Raw genomic sequence first — 26,022 nt, 5'->3', positions numbered from 1 at the left:
AGAAGGAAGAAGGAAGAAGGAAGAAGGAAGAAGGAAGAAGGAAGAAGAAGAAGAAGAAAGAAAATTACTCTTTTTGCCAGAAATAACCTTCCCTTTAGACTCCACAGAGCATCGTTGTAAGCTAAAATACTGGTGGAACTGGGAAGGCTTGATTTTAAAATGGTCCCCACATACACACAGTCCCATAACATGAGTCCATAATACTAGAAATATTATGAGCAAAGACATTATGGAGCAGGCTTGGGAGAGGGGAGGGAGAAGGAGTAGTCTGACTTTACTTAGCCCCAGGTGGATGTATCGGGGATCAGATATGCGCCCTTTAGACAAAGAGGAGATAAAGTCAGCTTTAGAACTGTGTGGCAAAGCCCTTCTTGGCCAGCTTGGGCTAAGATGAAGTGTTCCCTCAGCCTTGTTGTTTCTTACTAGAGTTTCTTTTCTTATTTTTTTTTTGATAGAGATCATTTAATTGTATTCATTCCATGTATTTTATAGCTGCCACTATTTTACCATCCATCCTACTCCAGAAGTAATACTGCATCCCTGTACCTATGATTGCCACTGTGAACCCATGATTCCTGTTTCCTCATCACTACCAGACTGATTCCTCTTGGAAGTTGTCTACTACTGAAACTGTAGAGAAATTCCTTGCTCAATGCTTTTAACCTCCTTGCTTATAGCTTTTACCTACCTTTATGTTCCTTTAAATTGCTTTGTGGATACCCGAAGGATTGCTTTTATTTGAAGGCATTTGAATATGTTTTTATTAGATGGATTATTTATTTGAATATTTGAGGTTTGAGTGATCCATTGTACCAAATGTGGAACCTCAACTTAGAAAAGCATGTTGTTTGTACTTCTCTAATACATTTATCATGATTTAATGTCTTATCAGGATCAAGTAATGTTTCATCCTCCTACAGTATTGTAAGAAGGGCCATGAGGACAAGGACCATGTTTTGTCCAAAATTGTTATCTCCCTAAAGATCCCTGAACACAGCAGGAGGTTGATAAATATTTATTGAATGAATGAATGCCACAGGAGGCTGAGGGTTGAGACGTTCGGGATCCATACAAGGTATTGCTCTACCTGGGCAATTAGGACAAAAGAAATATAAATTAGGTTGACTGGAAGAGATCTGGGAGTTAATGTAAGACTCTTCTTTGGTGTAGGTGGATAAGGGCTTGCCACTAATTCAGATGCTCTCAATCATAATGAGAGTCACCATGACATTGCATAGAATGCTGGCCTCAGAATCAGGGGAACCTGGAGTCAAGTTTCGTCTCTGACACACAGTGGCATTGTGAACTTGAGCAAGCCACTTAAAGCCGTAAGCAACTTTCTGAAAACTAAGTTGCATACAGTGCTGACATGCTTCAGTAGAGGATTTTCCTCACCAAGAATTCCCTATGCTGATGAAATCACATGACTATGACAATGCCTGCCCCTCTCCAACCTCCCTTCCCCCCAAAAAATCCACAATAAAATAACAAGAGTAAAAGTCATGGGAAAAATTTTATCCCTGAATGTTCAGGTTAAATTAGGACTAAAAGTTTCTGAGGACGGCAATAGGATTTTTGTTGTTGCTGAGTTGTTTTCAATCATATCCAACTCATCATGACCCCATTGGGAGTTTTCTTGGCAAGGATACTAATGTGGTTCGCCATTTCCTTTTCCAGGTCATTTTACAGAGGAGAAAACTGAGGCAAAGGGGTTAAATGACTTGCTCAGAATCACACAGTAAATGTCCGAGGACAGATTTGAACTCAGGAATGGGAGTCTTCCTGACTCCAGGCCCAGTGCTCCATCCACTATGCCACTTAACTGCCCACGTTAGGAGATTTAGGTGATCTAGAAAGATGCAAAGTGCTATGTAACCTAAGAGCCATCTCATTCAGATAGAAGCATCAAGACTGAATGTAGATTGAAAGGTGAGGCAAGTTAGGTGACACAGTGAATTAGACTTAGCATTAGACTCTGAGTCAGGAAGACCTGAGTTTGAATCCTTCCTCAGATACTTAGTAGCTGAATACCCATAGGTATACTCATTAACGTGGCTTTAAAGGCTTTTCCAACTCTAAATCTATGGTCCTGTGGTAATGTATAAAGAGACTTACTAGCAATTGCCATCATCATCTATCCCACTACTAAGTTTGAAGTTTGTTCTTTTCCCAAATGGATGTGACATGGGGCTGCACTCAGCAACGTTACTAAAAACTGATTGAGAAGGCCTCCTCCAATATTTGCTTTCCAGTTCAGTAACTTACTGAAGCTGGGTCCTACATGGAAAATTCCATACCCCAGTTCAAAGGGGACATTGTGACCCAACACATTAAGCTATAGTAGGCAACCACTGTTCTCCATTGTCAATTCAGCCTGGATTTCTCGTATGCTGTTCCCATAGCCAAAACACATGTTAAAACAGACAAGAGTTCCCAGGGAAGCTTTCGCCTGTTTTGATTGTATCTGAGGTGTCATGAGTGAGGATGAGTGATGTCTCCCTAAATGATCTGGTACATAAGCAGAAACCCCCAGGAACCACCCCCACTGACTTTCTCTAGAATGCCAGACAATGGTCCTTGCTTGACCTCCAGGTATAGGGGGAGGGCTGTAATTGAATCCACAGTCAGAACAGAGTTTGGGGATATGGTTCTAATACCTAATCTAGCCAAAGAGGCCCAGCTAGATAGTGAATAATTCATGTGCTCTTCCTCCCAAAGATTATCAAGGAAGGTGTCCTGCCAAGACAAACAGAAGTGACTCTGACATGTCTTCAGGGATAAATGTAACTTTGACTTCTAACAGGAGGTAGGTAGCTAGTGCAAGTCAATGAGTTTCAAATATATATGTATTTAGAGAGAGAGAGAGAGAAAGCCAGGCCTTGTTTGGCACTCCCAAACCTCTCTGGGATTGTGCACTATCAGTGGAAGAAAGTAAGATAAAATAAAATTACAAAGACAGAGTTTAAAAAATAGCCCAGTAATTTTATATGTGTGTGTGTGTGTGTGTGTGTGTGTGTGTGTAGTCTCTTTTATTCCCCCCTACTTTTTGAAACTTAAAAAATTTTGAAATCTCAAAATTATTGTCCAGAAATGAGTCCTTGTCAAATAAATCAACCAAGAAAAACAAAACAGCAAATGAAAGTTCTTTTTCTTTTTCCAAGAGCTGACTCAGAAATCTGTCTCTGTGGAAGTTTATTCATAACTACATCTTCAAGACAATCTCCAGGGATGACTGGAAAAAGAGAAGGAAAATGAGGGGGAAAAAACACTGCCTACAGGAGATATGTCCTCCTCTTCTTCTGAAAGGACATGCTTTCAGAGAGTTTTCATGAGTCACACAAAACAATGAATCTCAAATCCACATAGGCACACCTTGTTCTTGACCCAAAATGGTACTCCCTGGCTTGTTCATACACTCCATTCACCAAACTTGGCTCCAGTCACCATAGGCCATTTCTTTTTTTTTTTATTAATGAATTTATTTATTTTTAGTTTTCAACATTTATTTACACAAGATTTTGAGTTCCAAATTTTCAGCCCCATAGGCCATTTCTGAAAACCAAATCCACACTCAAAGGTTGAAGACTAGTCCTGAAAATATTCAAATGAATGTACTTGAAATTTGAAGAAAATTCTCAAAGAGAGCTAGAAATGTTTTGAGTAATGAAAAACAACATAAAAAAATAACAATACTAAGAGTAATAGTTAATATTTATGTAACACTTCAAGGTTTGAAAAGAACTTTATATTTGCCATTTCATTTGATCCTCACAACAATGCTATAAGGCAAGGTATTGTTGTTATCCCAGTTTTACAGATGAAGAAACTAAACCTGAGAGACATTAAGTAACTTGTCCCAGGATCACACAACTAGTAAGTGTCTCAGGCAGGATTTGACTTTATAGGTTCCTAACTTCAAGTCTGACGCTCTATCCACTATGTATTATGAGTGGACAATCTTTTTCTCCTTTAAAATAAGAGAGAGACAGAGAGACAGAAACAGACAGAGAGAGAGAGAGACAGAGAGAGAGGAGAGAGAATAGTAGTACTCTTTGGAATCTTTGGAATTCATGCTCCTGACCTTGCTGCAGTTTGGGGTATTATTGAACATTCTCTCTTGGATGTTCTCTCCTCTGGGTTTTCATGATATGGCTTTCTCTTGGTTCTCCTCTTCTATGTCTGAACATCCCTTCCCAGCCTCTTTGGCCAGATTAATTTCAGATCTCCTAAGTGAGGACATGCTAGATCTTTATATCCAGCCCTAATCTCTCTCCTGAGTTCTAGTCAAAGATCAACAACTGCCTATTGGGATTTCCAAATAGATGTCCTATAAATCCCTGAAACTCAACATGTCCCAAACACAATTTACTATCTTTTCCTCCAAAACCTACTCTCTTCTTAACTTCCCCATTTTTGTCAGGGCATCACCATCTTTATAGGCTTCTAGCTTGAAAACCTGGAAATCACCTTGACTCTTTACTCTCTCCCCACATAGGCAATCAGTTGGCAAGCCTTACTGAATTCACATCTACACATTTCTCACATCCATGCCATTCTTCCAATTCAGCTGTCAAGCTGATCTTCCTAAATCACAGGTCTGACCATGTCACCCTTACTCCATTCAATAAACCTCCTATTACCTCCAGGATCAAACATAAAATTCTCTGTTTGGCTTTTAAAGCCCTTCATAATCTGTCCCCTTCTTACTTTTCTAGTCTTCTTATACCTTATTGCCCTCCATGTGTTCTATGACCCAGTGACACTGTCTTCCTTGCTGCTCCTTGCCTATGATAATTCCATGTCCTGACTCCTGGCATCTTCACTGGCTGTCCTCCAGGCCTGGAATTTGCCTTGCATCTCTGCCTCCTGGCTTCTTTCAAGTCATTGCTAAAATCTCTTTCTGCAAGAAGCCTTTCCTCATCCCCCTTATTGTCAGCACCTTCCCTCTGAGATGATCTCCAATTTACCTTGTATATAACTTGCTGGTACAATCGTCTGCATGTTGTCTCCCCCATTAGATTGTGATATCCTTGAGGGCAGGAACTGGTTTTTTGCCTTTTTTTTTTTAATCCCCAGTGCTTAGCACTGTGGCTGGCACATAGTAGGCCCTTGATAAATGCTTGCTGACTTGACTTACTTAAATAGCCGCCCACATAACGTTCTATCTCCACAACATCTCTCTTGTCTGCATTCTATTTACTTACACTGCTGCCATGCTAGTTCCAGACCTCATTACTTCTCTTCTGAACAACTACAATAGTCCCTCTCCTCTCTAGTCCATCCCACATGCCTGCCAAAGTGATTTTTTCCCAAAGCACAGGATCAACCATGTCACCTTACTACTAAACAAATTCCCCTGGCTCCCTATTACCCCCAGTTAATACAAACTCAAATGTAAAGTCCTCTGTTGGGCACTTAAATCTCATCCCATCCTGGCTCCTTCCTATTTTTTCCGGTGTCTTACACATTATTCTTCTCTATACTGTACTGTCCAGCCATATTGACCTAGTAGCTACTCCTCATATGTGATTCTCCATCTCCAAACTGTGTGCCTTTACAAAGGGTGTATCTCCTGTCCCTCCCCTACTCCCTCAGGTTTGAAATGCTCTCCCTTATATTTGCTTCTGAGAATCTCTGGCTTCCTTCAAGACTCAGTTCAAATAAGGCAGGAAGCCTTTCCTGGTCTTTCCCCTCCCCCTGCCCTCCAAGGTTACCTTGGACCTACTTTGTATGCATATAACTTTGTGCCATGGCTTCTTTCTTATTAGAAAGTAAGATACTTGAGGACAAGGACTGGTTTTGCTTTTTCTTTATATCACTTACCCTGAGCCCAGCACCTGGCACACAGTAGGAGCTTTTAAAAAAATGATTAATTGGCTGCTTGACTTGATTGGACTACTGCAGTACCTTTGTAATTAGTTTCCCTTCTTCAAGTGACTCTTCTGCAATCTATACTCCTATGACACCCCTGTCAAACTGATATCGGTAAAGCACAGGTGTCACGACCCTCTTCAAGAAGCTCCAGCACATCCCTATTACTCCAACGATCAAATACAAACACCTCTGTTTGGTATTGAAATCCCTTTGCAACCTAGATATAACCTACATTTCCAGCTTTATCACATATTACTCCCATTCACATACTAGCCTATTGCTGTCGTTCAGTCATTTCAGTCGTGTCTGACTCTTTGTGACCCCATTTGGGGTTTTCTTGGCAGAGATACTGGAGTGGTTTGCCATTTCCTTCTCCAGCTCATTTTGCAGATGAGGAAACTGAGGCAAACAGGGTTAAGTGACTTGTCCAGGGTCACACAGCCAGTAAGTGTCTGAGGCCAGATTTTAACTCAGGAAGATGAGTATTCTGACTCCAGGCCCAGCACTCTATACACTGTGCCATCTAGCTGCTCCCAAAACAACATTAGAACATCCCTATTTCCAACCAAGGGACTGATGGGCAATTCTTCTTCTTTTCAGAGAAATTACCACAAATGTCTTTTTAGTCAACAATCTAAAAAGGATGACCACTGGTATACTGTAGTACATAATGAACTGTGCCATGTACACAAATCAATTCAATAAGGCAATGTAATCACCAATTAGAGATATGTAATATAATTTCAGAAGAAGGTAAACTCCTTGCAAGCAGCAACTGCTTTCAATTTTGTCTTTGCATCCCCAGTACCTGGCTCATAATAGATGCTTAATAAATGCATGTTGAATTGAATTAGTAAGACATTCTCAGGAGAAGGACATTAAAAACGGGAGAAAGAAGTCACGGGGTCATGGCAAACCAGAAGACCCAAGGAAAGAAGCTGTGTCTGAGGTCAAAAGTCAGAGACCAGAGATACTTCTTTCCCTCCTTCCCACCTCCACCCCCCAAAAAAAATCTCCAAGGAGATGGGCTCTTTAGAAGAAGCACAGAAGGTGAGACCTAGAGCCAGGGAAACAGATCTTAGGCTTAGAATTATGTGAAAAGTAGACTGACTTAGGTGACAAGCAGCTAAGATATATCAGCAAAAGCAATGATTCTGAAGTTAGAAGTCTTTGTTTCAAATCTTAGCTTTGCTATTTATTACCTGGGCAACCTTGGGAAACATCCTTCATATCTCTAGGGCACAGATGTGTCTTTGCCAAATGAAAGCATTTGTCCAAATGATCCTGAATCCTATAATTCTATGACTTAGCTTTGTACTTGTTCCACAATAACCCCCCTCCCTTTTTTTTAACCACTGGTGGGAATTGTCTCTTATTTTCCCTGCACATATAAGGTATCTGCCAACACTGTGTAATCAATCAGGTCTTCCCCTGGTGAAGACTATGTCCTTGAAAATGGGCCAGAGATCTTCAGGTAGTGTCCCCAGTGTAGACATGACTAAAGGTTTGGAGTACCCCTTTCTATGTGCTATTTTCCTCCATTAGAATGTGGGCCTTGAGAATAAGAACTGTCTTTTGCTTGAAATTGTATTTCCAGTACTTAGCATAGTACTTGGCACATCATAAGTGCTTAATAAATGCTTAATCTATCTATATGTCTTCTATTATAGACCTACAGTGATCAGTTTAAAGGAAAGATCCATTATCTTAGAAGGCATTTAACAAATGAGTGCTCAAGTACCCATTTCTGGTCCCTAAATGAATTGAAAACTAGAGACAGAGAAAGGAATTCTTCTCATTGAGGTTTACCATGAGAGGATGACTTTAAAACAGGACAAATCAGTCTGTATTCCCCATTTTTCACCAAGCTGTACTCTGGATTCCACCATTATACCCCTAGAAAGCTCTTCATCTTAGAAGATCATTTCAGCCCAGCAATTCACAGCTCAGAAGTATCCTTAGCCTGCAGTGGCCCTCTCTTCTGGATAGCTCCTCCCAGAAAGAGAGGGCACCCAGGACAGCTCCATTTCTCACCAAGCTGCAATCCATACTCCATCATGCCCCTGTGCTGGGCACCTTTCTTCCCCCACATTCTTCCTGATTTACCTTCTACCCCGCCCAACTTATTTTTCAACTTCTTTTTATATGTTGTCTCGCCCCATTTAGAATGTAAGCCTCTTGAAGGTAGGGACTTTTTTTCTGCTTATATTTGTATTACTAACACTTAGCACAGTGCCTGGCACATAGTAAGATCTGATTTAATCATGCTTCCTGACTGACTGATTTTACCAGAACCTTGTAGACATGTCATGGGGGAAGACAAGCTCAAAGAATTGAGGATCGCTGCCACCCATTGAGGCCTATTCCACCCAAGTGAGTAATTCTGAAAAGCTGCTAGCCTCACATCACCCATATATAAAATTAGGAATTGAGTTTCTAAGAGTGGCTAAGTATCCTAGCAGCCTTGCCAACCCAATTCTACCTCATCTGGAAGCCTGAGAATTTAAGTCCATGACCCACCCACAGAATACAAAGGACTCAGAGCTGGAATGAACCTATCATCCATCTAACCAAACCCCCTCATTTTGTGATAATTGAGGCCCAGAGATGTTATGTGATGTGCAGATCACCCAGGTATCAGAGTCCTGTTTCAAGACCAGATACTCCAACTCCAAATTCACGTCTCCTCCTACTATACCAAAGGAGCTTTGGGCAGACTGACTGAACAGAATTAGAAGAGAGGGGTAATAGAACAGTCAGTGGGGAAGAAAACATGAAGAAAGAGGGACAGCCTAGTTCCGAATCTATACACATGGAAAACCAGAGTTTAATTGTGAAGATCTTTTGCAAAGCTGAAACATTTCCCTTTTGTTTGCAATTTTAACTCCCAGTATGTTTCCCTCTCAGGGGAAAAAATGAACCGAGACATAAAGGAGTCTGTATGCTTATTTCAGAGACAGCTGTGAACAGGAGAAGTTAGAAACTCATCTGCTTCTACCAGCAGAGCTGAGTGAGAGAAACATGAAAGGGAAGCGTGGGCACTGGGAGAAGAAGAAATTTGGAACCAAAAGTAGGTCTTATTAAGCACCTACTATGTGCCAGGCTCTGTGCTAAACACTAGGGAAACAATAACAAAAAAAGGCAGACACACACACATTGTTCTCAAGGGGACTCACAGTCTAATGGGGGAGAAAATATGCAAACAGCTATGGCTGAACAATACAAGAAAAATTGGAGATAATCAACAGAGGGAAAGCATTAGCACTAAGAAGGCTAGGGAAAGGCTTCTTGTAGAAGTGAGATTTGAGGAAGCTAAGAGCCAAAGATGGGAAGGAAGAGAATTCCAGGGATGGGGTATGGCCAATGAAAGTGCAGTCAGAAGAGGGAGTTTCTTATTAACAGAACAGCAAGGAGGCCTGGATTGTAGTTAGTGGAAGAGAGGAAGGTGTAAGAAGACCAGAACAGTAGGAAAGGAGTCAGGTTAAGAAGGGTTTAAAAGTCAAACAAAGGCTTTTATGTTTGGTCCTGGAGGTAATGGGGAGCCTCTAAGGTTTACAGAATAGGTGAGGAACATGGTCAGACATGTGCTTTGGAAGAGCAATTTGACATCTGAGTGGAGAATAGACTGAAAAGATTTGAGGCAGGAAAAACAACCAGAAGCTTATTTTCAATAGTCCAGGTAAGAGGTGGTAAGCACTTGCACCAGTGTGGTAGTAATGTCAGAGTAGAAAACAAATGTCACAAGAGATGTTACAAAGATCTAAACAACAGATTTGACAACAGATTTTATATCGGGTGTGAGAGAGAATGAAAAGCTGAGAATGTTAGGTAGTGAGCCTGGTTATTTGGCAAGAGTGATACCTTTAATTTTAAGAGGAAAGTACTTAGGGTTAGATTTATCAAGGTTAGTTTTGAAGGCCCTGGAAATTAGCTTGTGACAATGAAGAATTGGGAAGGTGTTGAGACCCATCCACTGACCCAAATGATGCCACAGTTGTGCACTGATATAATTGCCAGACTGCCAGAATTGTAAAGTGTGCTGATATAACAAAAAGAACACAGGATTTACAATATGAGGACTGAGTTCAAATTCTGTCTCTGTTCCCTGTGTGACTCCAGGGAATTCCCTCCAGTTCTAGTTTTCTCATCTCTGAAATAAAAGAAAAGGACCAGATAAACTCTAAACATCCCAGCGAGCTCCCCAGCTTAGGTGAAATGATCTAAACTGAGTATATCCTATCTGATTTCTGGTAATCTTGTGTTAAAGGTCTCTTATTACTTCATAACCAACCTGCAAGAATTTATTAAGTATTTCCTATGTACCAGGAACTGTTCTAGACCCTGGGGAAACATGAAAAAGAATGAAACAATCCCTACACTCAAGGGGCTTACATTTTCTTGGAGGAATAAGCCACCCCTTGCACATGGGTTGCTTAACAATACAAATAATAGGTTGAGTAGTATAATGCATATCTGCACTATTTAGTCTCAGATATTCCCTAAAGAACAAAATGTCACACAGAAGAAACTGCTGTGTGGATAGGAAGGAGGTGTATGTGGGGGTTGTAGTGGAGAGAAGGGAGGACTCACAACAACTGGGGCTGGTGGTGGAAAAAACCTGGCACACTCTCTTCTTTGCTTTGCTATTATAAAGCACTTAGTGATCTTTCCAGTTAGAACCTTAATTATGGAAAATCTCATTTGTATTGCATGATTTATTTAAAGCCCTCTCCTTCCAAGAGCATAAAATCCAGGTTTTGAAGCACCTCTCAAAACAATTTATTCTTCTCCACTGACTAACTACTTTGGCCCACAATCTTGAATTTAGAGTACATTTTGCCAAAGCAAAACACTTTAATAACTTAATCAAACATTTAAAATCCAGCTCACAGTCATGTAACATACAGAAGCAGCTCTCTAGCCAAAGGTCAATTACCAATTCCCTTCTAAATCTCCAAATCTCAGCAAAGCCACACACACACACACACACACACACACACACACACACACACACACAGACATACACAAACACATATGCATGTTGGGAACTGAAAGTTGGCCCACACATTTTCAACCTCAGAGAAAAAATTTCCCTCCTAAACTTTGAAGTAAAAAGATTTGTTTTTTCAGCTTTCTTTTCCTTCCCATTCTAGCCAAAAATCTGATTTAGGGGCCATGGAAGGTACCAAATGAAGGTAAAATTCTGTTCTTTAAAACGATCAGCTAAAGGAGTCTAACACGTATGTCTTAGCAGAAGATATACCCTTCTTTGCTTTCGTACAGCAGTAATTAGTTTATATTTCTATGGTACTTTAGAGTTTACAAATCACCTTCCTTAAAATAAGTAACCTGAGTGTTATGATTCCCACCATTCCCCATCATATACATACAGAAACTGAGAGTAAATGAATTGTTTATGGTCACATAACTAATAAGTGTCGGCCAGGACTCTGCCTCAGATATGCTGACCCAAAGGATGATAGCATCATCTAGTCCCCAAATCTTGTTTTACAGTTGGAGAAACTTGGGTCTCAAAGTTGTACAAATATTAAATAGTAGTCAGGATTCAAACTCAGGCCTTCCAATACCAAATGTAGATATCTATTACATCACACTTATGCCAAGATCAACTATCTAGTTATGCGACATAACCTTGTCTTTTGGCATACTTTTAACTTTAAAGCACTTTCAAATACCTGATTACTCATAAAACCCCTGAAAGGAAGGTAAGACCTCCACCCCCATTTTACAGATGCCAAAACTAAGGTTAAATCTGAAGTAACACAACAAATTAGTGAAAGAGATAGAAATATAGCCCAGCCAGTCCAGTGTTGTTGTTTTTTTCTATTTCACTTTGGCATACTAACTTTTTATCAGACAAAAGCTGTTTTAACTAGCTATACACTACTATCCATTTCTTCAATCCTATTTCCTTTTTCCTTCTCATGTCCAACAGGTTCAATCAGATTATTCTTTTTTACTGTTAACTGAATCAATGAATCCAAGGACCAGCAAAGTCCTCTCTCATCATCCAAAGAGTATTTCTCCCCACTCCTCCTTCATTCCCTACTCCCAATAACAGAATGATGCTTAACTCATTCCATATGAGACAGATGGTTATTTGCAATGTGCTTAGAGATCTCCCAGGACAGATCCTCAGTCACAACCTTTAGCCCAGCTTTTCCACAGGCCTGCACTGTCATAGTCTTATTTTTGAGAGACAACTAAGTGGCAGTGGAGAGGCTGAAAGACTTAGAGTCAGGAAGACATGAATTTTAATCCTGCCTCAGACATTTACTAGCTGTATTGAACATAGGCAAATCACTTAAGCTCTTTCAGACTCAGTTTCCTCATCTGTAAAATGGGGATTAATAATAGCACTTACCTCACAGGATTGTTGTGAGAACCAATAAGTTACATGTATAAAGCACTTTGCAAATCCCAAGTTTGTATAAATGGTAGCTACTATTAACTATTAAGATTGCAGGCTAAGAGAGGCAACATGCATAGAACTTAAAAGTCATGAGACCAGGGGGCAGGTACTAGCTCTGTCACATTCTAGCTATGTGACTTTGGTCAGATTGCTGAATCTTTCTGTTCCTCCATTTCCTCATCTGTAAGATGAGAATAACACTTGCACTACCTACCTGACAGAATTACTGTAAAGAAGGTGCTTTATAGAATGCTATTGAAATATGATCTATTTTAATAATTTCACCTCAAATATCAAATACGTTAAAAATCATAAGCCCTACCAGTACAGGATCACAAACTGTACTACAAAGCTGTAATCATCAACACAATTTGGTATTGGATAAAAAACAGGGAAGTTAATCACTGGAACAGATTAGGTACACAATTTGCAGAAGCAAATAAACATAGTAACCTAGTGTTTGATAAACTCAAAGATTCTAGCTATTGGGGTGACTTACTATTTGAAAAAAGCTGTTGGGAAATTTGGAAAGTAGCCTGGCAGAAACTAGGGACAGGCCAATATTTCATACTGTATACCAAGATAAGCTCAAAATGGGCGTGTGATTTAGACATGAAGGGTGACACCATAAGCAAATTAGGGGAATATGGAAGAAATTACTTGTCAGCTTTATGGTTAGGAGAAAAGTTCATGACTGAACAAAAATTAGAGTAAGGTTTAGAGGAAATAAAATGGATATTTTTTATTACAAAAATATAAAAGTTATTGCACAATTGTACCAATGCAACCAAAATTAGAAGAAAAGTAGGAAACTGGGAAAAAAATCTTTGCTGTAAGTTTCTCTGATGAAGGTTTCAGTTCTAAAATATACAGGGAATTGAGTCAAATTTACAAGAATAAGAACGATTCCCCAGTTGACAAATGGTCAAAACATATTAATAGGCAGTTTTCAGAAGAAGAAATCAAAGCTACCAATACCCTTATAGAAAATGCTCTAAATCACTAATAACTAGAGAAATAAAATTAAAACAATTCTGAGGTGTCACCTCATACCCATCAGATTGGCTAAGACAATAAAAAAGGAAAATTATATATGCTGGAGAATATAAGAAAATAGGTACATCAATGCACTGTTGGTGGAGCTATGAACTAGATCAAATATTCTGGAAAGCAATTTGGAACTCTGCCTAAAAAGCTACTAAACTGTGCATACTTTCTGACACAGCAATACCACAATAGCTCTATTTTATACCTTAAAGAGATCAAAGAAATAGGAAAAGGACCAATATGTACAAAAATATTTATAGTAGTTCTTTTTGTGGTAGCAAAGAATTAGAAACTGAGGGGATGCCCATAAATTGGGGAATAGCCGAACAAGTTATAGTATATAAACGTGATGGAATACTATTGTGCTGTAGGAAATGTTGCAAGGTATAGTTTCAGATAAATCTGGGAAGAAATAAGTGAATTGATACAAAATGAAATGAGCAGAACCAGGAAAACCATTTATATAGTAACAGTAATATAAAAGTAATCAACTCTGAAAGATTTAGTAACTTTCATTAAAACAACAACCAATCAACAATTCCAAAGGATTCAAGATGAAACATACTGTCTACCTCCAGATAGAGAACTAATGGGACTCAGAATGCCGACTGAAGCATATTTTTTTTCTTTCTTTTTCTTGCTTTTTTTTTTGGAACATGACTAATGTAGAAATTTGTTTTACATGACTATACATATTAATAATGGGTTTTGATTTTTCTTGCCTTCTCAATGAGTGGGGGAAGAGGAAAGGGAGAGAATATTTAGAACTTAAAATATAATAAAATTGAATTTAGAACTGGAAAAAATTACTTAGGAAAAATAAATGACATCTCATATCCAAAGGTTTATTTATAATGTGTTGTCAAATTATGTAGAATATTAAGTAAAGAGCTTTTTGTAGTTCCTTGCCTTTGACATAAAAAAAAAATCCATGGGCTCCTTTTTCCTCTTGTTTTATTCTCAAGAGAAAAGAGTATCTTTTCCATAATTATCATTTAAAAACTTGAAGTTTATTAAACCTCCTTTAGCCTTCTCCTCTTTTGGTTTATAGTAAACAAGTCAACAAGCATTTATTAAACACCTACTATGTGCCAGGCATTATGCTAAGCACTAGAGACAAAAGGAAAGGTCAAAAATCAGTCTCTCCTCTCAAGGAGCTCACAATCTAATGGAGGAGACAAAATGGGAACAGCTATGCACAAATAAGACAAGCAAGAGGTAAACTGATGATAATCTCAGAGGAAAGGCACTAGTTTTAAGGCCAATCAGGAAAGGTTTTTTGAAGCTTCTTGAGATTTTAGCTGAGGCTTGAAAGAGTTCAGGATAGCCAGGAGGTAGAAATGAGAAGGGAAAAAAATCCAGGCACTGGGGACAATGACCTAACAATGAAAATAAACCAGATGTGAAAAAATGTAATGTCTTACCAGTTGGTGCAAAAATGGGAACTGAGTCAAAATTTATTATTGTACACCATTGATCTGGGATTGGTGCACTTGGTTCTGGCTCACTTTTATGTAAAGGTCTCTGTTTTTGACTATCTTGAAATTCTTTTCTAGCTGGTCCAAAAGACCTTGTACTTAGTCTGTTGACTGCCCATTAATCTTGCTCTGTAAATATTTAAGAATCAAAGAAGCAATATTTCCCAGGTATAAAATGTGAAATTCATTGTTTTTGAGTGAGTTTTTAAAGAAATAATAAAATAAAGTTATTTAAAATCTGTCAACAGTGGTGTTTCTGCCATAGACAGCTGACACCCACACAAAACTCCAGGGTGTTTTTCATAGAGTTAAAGTAATTTAAGGAGAGACACAAGAGGTGATATAGTTCACAAAGAAAATCTTATCTTTGATAAAGAGTTAATAACAGTGGCAATGCTTTGATATTGATACAAATGAGGCCACATGAAGAAAAAGATGCATTCATTAGACAGTTTGGTTGCATGCCCTCTGAAGGAGCTGTTGCAATATAGCTAACATGGTATATTATTTTGAAGAGGAGAAATAAACAACTGTTACAGAATAATAATAAAAAAAAACTACTGTGTTGTTTTAAAAAATATTATCTGCTCTATCACTAAATGAACTTTACAGCACTATGTGAATTATATATGTGTACATATGCATAAACATGTCTATACATAGAATTCATATAGTGCTTTAAAGTTTGAAAAATGCAGAATAAGGGTGTCCCAAAAGTCTTAGTGCAGTTTTAAGCTATTAGAACATAAAAGGCTTAAAATTGCACTAAGACTTTTGGGACAACCTTATTATCTTATTTTATCTGCTACTTCTTCTAACAGCAAGCACTTATCTTAGCCATCACATCCTGTATTGCAATTCTGCAATGATGACTGGCATTCACTCATTGCCTGAAGCCTTTCATAAACTGCTCAGGGCTATGCCTTACCCAGTTTCTTCCTATCTGATCATCCCAAGGGAGACAACCTGGAATTGAAGCAACCCCTTTAGAAAGGAATAACTAAGGAGTGTGTTACTCCCTGTATTCTTCCTCTTCCTCTTCTCTTTTCTTATATGGAAAATGAGACATTTGTCACCATTTCTATAACTATTATTTTAATCATCAGAGACAATGGAATTACCTGGACTAGACCATGTTCATGCCTGATGTGCTATATGAGAAAGTAAAAATTCACCATGGGTGAATATAAGGTATTCTAGAAGAACATGGAGAAACAAACAAGATAACAATGCCCTTTAGTAACTAACCTTAATGAAAGCAGGCAGCAACATTAACACTACTTAACTATAACCCTCCCTAGATGCTTATATTCATGTCTTTCTGGACAAATTAACAGGCATTTAACAAATGTTTGTTGAATTGGATTGCGTTGCCATAGCCAAAGAATTCATCACTTAGTGACCAGCCAAATGATGATGAGCATATTTTTCTAGGTTGATCTATGGACGCTCAAGTCTATCTTTGAGACTATACTAATTAAGGTGTACAATCCCTAAAGAATTCATAGGTGAAACTGGCAGGAGGATCACACTTATACTTAGTGGCTGGCATAATATTTCCTTTTCGTTTTCTTGCTCTTCTTGTTCTTCTTCCTCTTCTCCTTTTTGTTATACAGAAAATGTGATTAATTAATCAATATTTATATAACTATCATTTTTATCATCTGAAACAATGGAACTATTTGGACTCTACCATATCTATCTCTGATGTAATATATGACAAAATAGAAATGACATGAAAAGATGAAATCAGGAAGTATGTCTGGATCAGACCAAGTATATCATATAGAAGAAGCCCGTGCTGGAGGTGACAAAATCTTATAAAACAAAATGTTATTCTTTTTAAGATATTTAATGTAGGGAAAATATGAAAAGAATGCCAAAATACAAAAAGTCACAGATTAGATAAAGATGATCAAGAATATGTCAATAATTATTAAATCATGTATTTATTTTTCATACTTATTTTGACATCTTATGGATCTGTGAACTCACCAATATGAGTAACCCCTTCTTCAGAGCAGACTATAACCTGCCCATTGATTTTCAACTAGGTATCTCTTGTCCATGTCCTTCTATTTATCGGCCAGATTTACCCAAAATCACAGGGTGCCTTCATCTACATCAGGAGTCCTTAATGTTTTTTTTGTGTAATGGGCTCCTTGGTTGGTTGGTATGGACCCTTTCTCAGAATAATATTTTTAAATACATAAAATAAAATCCAAAGGAAAATAATTATGTTGAAATAGTTATCCAAATATCAAAAATAAAAGTTCATAGGCCAACTGAAATCTATCCACAAACCCCAGGTTTAGAACCTCAGTTCTAGATCTCTTGACATTGTGTAGAAAATGATAAAAGACATGGCTGTTCATTGGTTAGCCCTAGCTCTTACTGTATCCATGACTGTCTTTTCTGATGATATATCATTTCGATGACCTTCCTTCCTTACACACCTTCTTCTGTACAACTCCTTGTTGGTAACATATTTCAGCCTATTCACACCCACTCTGCTCTTCTCAATATCCTTTGCCCAACAAATGTAATACTAATAAAGACCACAGCCCTCCATGGCTTGTAGTCATATAGTAACACCAGAAGATTATTCAGAAGATGAGTCTACATTTCAAAGAAAATTATAGGTCATTAAAAGCACTGCACAATTTCGCAAAAGAAATACAACACATTCTCCTCCCTCTCTTTAATTCTAAGCCCAGCTCACTTTCTATTTGCAGTGCACGTCCAAGATATATATACTGATTGACTAGCTCTAGGGCTGACAGAATGGTGTAGAGCTGAGGTGTCAAACATGTGGCTCAATGTCCTGAACCAGATTCAAATGTAATTGGGATTCAGCAAAATAAATAAAAATACAGTAAGACATAGATAACATTGCATTTTAAAACTAAGTCCATGTGCAACCCTCAGGGATTCTTCCACATGAATTAACAGTCCCCCATTTCTATTTGAGTTTGACACCAAATATTTGCAGAGAACACAAGATTTCACTGTGCCAATTGTTTACTGATACCTATATATTTTTAAAAGGCATGTGATTTGGTAAAGCAAAATGTCACCCTAAAAGCTTTCATCTAAACAAGATATCTTTCATGTTAGTGTCAAAATCATACATATCTTTGAAAGATGCAATAAGAGTTGCATCAAGTTCCTTTGATTATTAACATCAAGCAAGGCATAAAAAATGGAGCTGTATGCTCACCAAGGATATTTGTCACTGTCACTGGAGGAATTCACACTAACGTTCGATGATCAAATGTCAGCTATGTTTTAATGGGGATCCTTTGGGGGAGGGCGGTGTCTGCATCAGACTAGATATCTGCTGAAGTCCTTCCCAACTCTGAAATGATGTGATTATATGATGTTCAACAGAGAGTCTAAATGGAAGGGAGATTCCTTAAAGATGGTGAAGCCCTGCAGATACGCCTGTTTGAGAAGATATGCCAATCACACTAATCCCTAGAATAATGCAGGACCTCCTATTCAAAAGTTTGTTTCAAATATTCATCCAGGAAAACCCAAATGAACGAAGAATGTATCTTTGTCTAGACCAGGATAAGCAATGTCAATGACAACCTACTTTCTAAAATTGATAAAATTTGGATGGAGAAGTTCTACATACACATTGAGGGTATCCTTGAAGAAAATATGAGAGGAAAAGCAGGTTTTTGTGAGTGCATTTTAACAGCAGACTTCATCATTACAGCCACACAAGTGAATCAAAGGTGCAAAGAATAGAAGCACCCATTGTGTTTATTGTATATTGACTTTTTTTTTTAAAAAAAAAAGAGCATTTGACTCAATTGAGTAAAATGCATCTTTAAAGGCTGTCCTCTAAAAATGAGTCTTCTCTGTGTATGTGAAGCTAATGTAATATATCTTGATCAGAGAAACTAGAAGTATCTCTAGTTCAATGACCCTCACGTTTTTCATGTCAAGTAATGTTTAAAACAGGAAGACATATGCTCAGCAAGAGTTTTGCTACTGCCCAGGATGCCCCAGGCAGATTCTAAATGGGAGAAAGATCCCCTACAGATTGTGAAGTCCTCTATACATTCCTGTTTTCATGCAATATTGCATGGACTGCCTTAAGTCTCAGAACATTATACAGCCTTCTCAATGACAGCCATGATTATCCAAGAGAAAAGCCTAACAATCAGCCTCAAACAAATTGGGGAAAACAAATTGATAAAGAATGCATGTTAGCCAAACCATGGCATCCAGCTGGATAGCCAATCAACTGAGTTAGTGTGTCAGTACATTCATGTAGGACAGGCACTGCAAATACATAATGAAGTGAAACCAGAATTGAATAGCAAAAAGGGAGCATTTGGGATTGTATTTTGGGAAACTGCCTGGTGTTTTTAATGACCCATTCTACTCCCTAACATGCATATTCTTTAACACCAGTGTTCTCCTGAGGTGACGGTGTAGGGTTGTGAATCTTGGAACACCATAATTTCTAAAGAATTCTAATTGTGGGAATCCATAAGGGCGATGGAGAGACACAGGAAGGCAAAAGTAGACTGCAACATACAGGAAGTCATATAAGGGATATGAGCCAGGAAATATATGACTTGTTACAAGAGGACTTCTTTGGGGGGGGGGGAGAGGAAGAGGGGAAGAAAGAGGAGTTCAGTGGTTCGTAACATAGAGGGGAAAAAACAGCATCAGAAAAAAAGAAGCGCAAAGAAGAAAAAAAATGGCAAAAGAGACCCAAACTAGCAGAGCAATTTTGGTACTATCTTGTTCAATTTAGCATCTATTTGAGTTGTAAAGGAGAAAAAAATACCATATGTAAAAGAAACTCACAGTTTCTTATACGATACTCTGTCTTATTTGAAATGTTTCTGTTTGTTGATTATTAAGTTCATAATGAGGATTTTTTTTAAAGAAAGTGCTATAGTCATATAGTTATAACAAGGGCTAACTGATGCCTGGCCTGAGTATTGCACTAGTACCCATGGAATATTTTAAAAAACAAACAAACAAACAAAAAACCTAGAGAAAGACCTCCAGTAGACTGGCTAGATCCACAGTGGGCGATCTATGGGTCAACATCAGTAGGAATCACATGAGATGAGAAGGCATGGATCTGTGGTGAGCTTCATTGATGGAAATGATAGCCTCATTGATGAGATTACAGATTCACTGAAATGAACAGAACTAAGAGATCAATTAGAAGTGATATTTCTAAGGTCTCCTGCCTGCCCAGCAGGACGATCAATGCCTGTTGAATTGCTCTCTCTGTCAGGTCACTGCCATGGACTATCATTTCTACAAAGCTCCTCAGTTCATTAGCCTACATTCTCAAAGGGCCACAGTTATTATGGAATCATAGTATTCACAAGTCCTCAGCTGTGCATATTCTATGACTATACCAGGCCAAGAAAGAGAAATAAACAGCCCACCAACATATTTTATCTTTGTTTCCTGAAGGTAAAAGAGTATATGAATGCTTATTTGCAAAGTTTTATTTAAACAAACTCCACATGTCTGCAACAGAGAACAATTAGTCAAATTAATGATTCTATTTACACTTCTATTCCCAAAGCTATTTAGAGTAAGAGACTGTGACTTGATTATGGCCCTTCATAAGTAACAAGGTGTTCAAACTTCATTTTTAGTGATTCACATGAGTGACCCAGACTCAGCAAACGTGTTCATGTACTCCTAAATCAAAACAGAAAATTTCACTTAGATGATTTGCCTTGAAAACAAAATCTAAAGAAGCACAAACCATCAGTTTTCTAATTGTTCATCCCTTTTGTGAATATTAGCTACCATTCAATCTTTAGCTGTTATCCTGTCAAGAAAGAAATTACATTCTTTCCAATCAAGTCATTGAAACCATGTGCTATGATTTAAGTGGCAAGGGCTTCTATGAAAACTTTTAATAGGGTAATTAAGGAGTGGGAACCAATTTTTAGGGGGAAATTGTGAGATTACTTTTATCTGGTGTGAAGGTCTTAGATTATTTATAATAATACCCAGGAAAATATGGACACCATTATTCTTCATGCAAAGTCCCATAGTGTCATACGGAAGTACCCCAGAGGAAGAATAAGTACAGTCCTATAACATTCACCGAGCGTAAGGCACCATAAGCTAGATAGCCTCAGACATTCCAGTTGACTGAATCACCTCTTCAAAAACTTCATTTGGCCAAAGAAGTAAATTATTCTGGTGATATATGTCACTATCAAAGCCATCTCTGTAGACTGCAGTTGGACCACCTTAAATATCCTCCCATGACATTGAAGGAAGTAGTAAAAAGAAATGCTTACCAATAGGAGTAATAACTCCTCTAGATGTGCACCACCCAGAAAACCAAAAGATAATATCCATGTATAGTAAACAGATATGATACCTGTGAAAAACCGAAACTGCCTACCTAGCCACTGTAACAGTTCAACCAAAGTCACCAGATGTGTAGTTAAAATTATTTAAAAAGTAAGTATATGGCATATTCTTGGGGCTCCATTTCTGTCGCTAACAATGGCAAAGCTACTGATCTATTTTTAAACCACAGGCAAAGCTATTCTCTTGTGGAAAGATGTGAGTTTGCCGACTCTGGTGACTGTGGCTGATGCTAGTGGATGAATATACACCAATCTCCTCTGCTCCTCATCCTTCCCTTCATACAAAAATGGGGTGGAGGGGGTCCTGAAAGAAAATGGTGTTCACCTCTTAGTAGGAATGGATTGAGGGCATGAAACATGCAAAAAATGAGATATACAGGAATTTGTTTTACTTGACTATGCATATTTGTTACAGGAATTTCGTTTAACTTTTTTTTCTCTTTGGTCCAATTCTGGGGGTGGGGGAGGGAGAAAATGTGTATATACACACACACACACACACACACACACACACACACATATATATATATATATATTGGTAATTGAAGACAATTAAATTTAAAAGGGAAGGAAGGGAGGGAAAAAGCAAGAGAAAGAGAAGAGAGAAGGGAGGTAAGGAAAGAAGAAAGAGAAAGGAAGGAAGGAAGGAAGGAAGGAAGGGAGGGAAGGAGGGAGGGAGGAAAAGAAAGAATGCTAAAGTATAGAAATGGAGCTTTTGCTGCCAAAATTAGGAAGGACAGTGAGTGACAATGATTCTAGTTTTCATGGAAGGAAGTCCTACGAGCTTTTCTCCCACCCAAAAGGAGATAATCTAACATGAGGCAAAAATTCAATGGTTTAAATATTGAGTCAGATTGAAAGTTCCAAAAGAAACAATCAGAGTTGTGACTTCAGAGCCAGAAGAGACATCAGAAGCCAACTAATTCAACTTCTTCATTCTACAGAGAAGAAAACTGAGGCCTAGCAAGCTGAAATGACTTGCCTAAAGTTACACAGGCAGTAAGTAGTGAGCGTCAAAGTTGGGACTTGAACCTGGATCCTCTTAGTCATATCCAAGATTCTTTTCAATCCTGTGGACCTCCCTTATTCATAAGTAAGGGGCCATTTTTAGGCCCCTTAGGGAGGTTGGTTTTTTTTTTTTTTTGCATTCTCTCTCTCTCTTTTAAGAAAGAAATAAAAATAATTAAAGTTGATCACAGCAGCAGCAACTCTTTAAAATACATCCAGGAGCTCTAAATACAAGAGTAAATATCTCTATTAAAACTCAGTATTTCATATCTGTAAGATCTCAAGAAGACTGAACCAAAATCTACTTTTCAGAAAAGGAGACCAGGTACTTACAAGCGTTCCAATTGCTTCAGATCTTGGAAGGCCCCTCGCTCTATCACACTGACCTGGTTTTCTTCAAGATGCCTAGAACCACAGAAACAGCAACAGTCAGGGCAATGTTGGTCTCTGAATATTACTTGCTCCACATTCATGTTTGTGGAAGGGTCAGTGGCCATGCCCAGGGGTCCCACGTATACTCTCCCCTACTCAATCTTAAATAAGTTTTGGGCTGGTTTTTCTGGGGAGAAGGGAAGTTAATCACTTCCATCCCAGCTCAGCACCACGGTAACCGGGGGTTTAACCGCCCGCACACTTCTACCTGACAGATTGGTTTCCATGCATCTATTTTAAGAATGTTCCCAGCAAATGTCCCCCCAAGCACTGCAGGGTGTTGCAAACAAAAGAAAGAGGGAAAGCTGCTCCTTTCAAAAGCCACAAAAATAATCAGCATCTCTCTACCTGGTGCTCCTTTCCTCCAAGGAATTTAAAACACTTCACACAAACTATGCTCACCCTAGCCCCTGGGGACACCCTTATTGGAGGACGGTGTTTGTTGGGTACTGACCATAGCTAAGAGAGTCATCCAGTTTCCAGACCCTCCTCTGTCTCCTAGTGCCCAATGCCTCATGGATGTAATTCCACTGTGAGGTGGTGAGAGAGCAAACAAGTCCTTGACTTTGAAATGGACAATATTACCCTTGAAGAGAGAAGCTAGGTCTCTTCAACGACTCAAATCACCAAAACAGACAAATCACTTCTCCCCAGCAATGGTTTATTAAATTCTCTACTTATACAAGTTTGATTCCTTTAGGTTCATTTTAATCTTCCTGAGGGATTAAACCCTTCTATTTCAACTTCAATGTACAAGAAAACATTTGTTTTACTAACTTAAAAAAAAAAAAGGAACATGGCCGCTTAACATGGATTAGACGACCACAGGGAAGGGAACTATGTTGCTGCGTATTCTTCCACATGTGAGTGTTCCAGGGCCAGGTCAAGATGCTTGGCTCTGGTTGAGTCTGAACAGGATTTAGCAGAAAGCCTTTGACCTCTGTTGAGCGGCAACCCAGGGAACCACTTTTTTTTTTTTTTTCCAGAAAGGGGAAGAAGCTGAGACAGGTTGCAGGCTTCTCTGGTTAAGGCAATGGAGAGAATGTCTGAAGGAGATATAAGTAAAACTAGGAAAGCCAAGCCATCATTCTTCCAAGATGTAGAAAACAAAAGAGCGTGTAGAAGACAAAACAACAATTAATATGAAAGGGGGGAATTAATGCTAAAAAATCACAGACTAAACGGAATCATAGAATTTCACAGCTAGAACAGACTAGCTAATCAAAACCCCTCATTTGAAAGAGGAGGAATTTGAGGCTCAGAGAGGGGAAGTCATTTGTCTATGGCCACACAGCAAGTTAGCAGTAAAGCCAGGTGTCCTGACTCCAGTGTCTCCTCTCTTTTCACCACTCTACCCTGCAAGGAATAACAATGATAACAATTAACATTTAAATAGCACTTTATCCAGAGCTTTTACTCACAACAACATAGTGATGTAGGCAGTACAAGTATTTTGACCCCAATTTAAGGGTTGAGGAAATAGTTGTCTGACAGATTATATGACTTGTCCACCAATCACACTGCTAATAGATGCAGGAGTTGGGACTCAGATAAAAATTAACACTGAAAATTCTTATGTCTTTTGGAATCCTGTTATGCAAAGCACAATTTCATTGTACTTGTAAGTTTGTTCATTTGTGATTTTCCCCTAAATTGGTAAAACAAGCCACAAGACTTGGTAGTGGTAATTTCTAACTTTTGCATAAGGGCCAGATTGACAACAGCTGAGCCATCATATTGAGGCTAATTTTCTGGAGGGGCCTCTCACAAACCTCCCATGGAGCACTGCCCAACCCCCACCCCCGCCCCCGCCCCCAACTCTGACCCTACCATTCTGTACCAGTCACTAGAATATTCTTGACTCTTTTTCACAAGAATGAGAAGACCACAACATTATGTAATGGGAAGAGAAGTGAACCAAGTGCGTGACCTTGGGCAAGTCACCAAACTGCTCTCTGAGCATCGGTTCCCTTACCTGTAAAGTGATAGAGTTGAAGGAGATGATGGCTCAATTTCCTTCCACCTCTAAAATTCTGTCATCCATAATTCAAGGTCCCTTCTGGCTCTACCATTCTGCATTCTAAAGTCCCATCCTGCTCTGCTGTTCTACATTCTATGTTCTAAGGTCTCTTCTAGTTCTAACACGTTCTGATCTCATAACATCACATCTAGAAGTCTTTGCTAAAATGTCCATGCTATGACAACCCTGACTTGCCAGTTACCATTCTGAATTCTATCTTCATAGCAAATACATTTGGAGGCACCAGGCTGAGGAAAGCATACAAGGACCCAGGAGGCACTGGACACCAGGACAATTAGCTTGTCGTGCCCTGGTTCTGCTCCGAATTAGGGCAACACAGATTTTACTCATTTTCTGCTTTTTTAGCATTGTTGTTTTTTAGTTTTAACACTGAATTAGACTCGGAAATTACCCACATGTGATGATGGCTAGAGAGGATTTTAACTCTTTATTGACCCCATTTGGGATAAAGCTGGTTCCCACATTTTAAACATAGCAGAACCCTTGCGACATATTATTCAGAAAGGGAGGCTAATTGATACCACCAGAAGAATCTTTCTCCCAGTTCCTTCCCCTCCTCCAACCTCTCAAGAAAATGAGCCGTTATTGGGTAATCCATAAGGCTTTTCCATGAATGGATTTCATTTTGCAGAAAATTATAAGGGGGATGAGGTTGAAGTTCCCCAAACCATTCCATCTGATCCTGCCCCTTCACCTGCACAACATTAACAGCCCTATGTGGCAAATGGGGTGGTAAGTTAAAATTATTCAGGAGTATTGATTTTTTTTTTTTTGGCTTCACTACAAACTGTAAATAAGAAGCAGATATGGGGAATGTGTTGGGGTGTGATGAAAGCTTTTCAAAGAGAGTAGTTGTCTAGGTTACTCAAGCTAGAAAGAATACATTGAGGAAAAATATGGCCAAAATATCTGGGTATTTTACTAGTGTATGTTAGGAAGTATTTCAGTCACCTTATGTAGCAGTCTTTCAGTGTAAAAGGGGGGCACTCGAATTGGATTGTCTCAGAGTAGATAAGACAGATAATAAAACACAGCGTATTCACACAGTCTATGAACAGGCAGGGACATTTTTGGCACGGCTTATCAAACAGGAAGAATGTACCAATTAACTCAGGAGATAAACTGCTGTAAAAGGAATGCTGTAGACCATCCAGAGGATATTAATACAATCTTTTGTGATTATTTTAAACTTTATATTTGCTGAAAGCAGATATGGGAATTGGAATTTTTATTAGGCTTTTAAATGCAATAGGAAGAAAACCAAAACTCTATGCTTTGTTCACACACACACACACACACACACACACACACACACACACACACACACAC

General features: G+C 38.7%; 1 protein-coding gene across 1 annotated transcript in view; it reads right to left on the bottom strand.

Annotated features, from left to right (window-relative positions):
• Positions 1 to 26,022, bottom strand: part of SLIT3 (slit guidance ligand 3) — a 722,516-nt gene that overhangs the window by 639,957 nt on the left and 56,537 nt on the right. Inside the window, exon 3 of the mRNA XM_027841688.1 lies at positions 22,554 to 22,625. Within this exon, the coding sequence (XP_027697489.1) occupies positions 22,554 to 22,625 (72 nt within the window). The remainder of the gene's footprint in view (positions 1 to 22,553; positions 22,626 to 26,022) is intronic.

The sequence above is a fragment of the Vombatus ursinus genome, unplaced genomic scaffold (genome assembly GCF_900497805.2).
Source record: "Vombatus ursinus unplaced genomic scaffold, bare-nosed wombat genome assembly UNPS02014863.1, whole genome shotgun sequence".
NCBI lineage: Eukaryota > Metazoa > Chordata > Mammalia > Diprotodontia > Vombatidae > Vombatus > Vombatus ursinus.
Note: the sequence above shows the minus strand (reverse complement) of the source record. Positions and strands in the feature narration are given on the sequence as shown.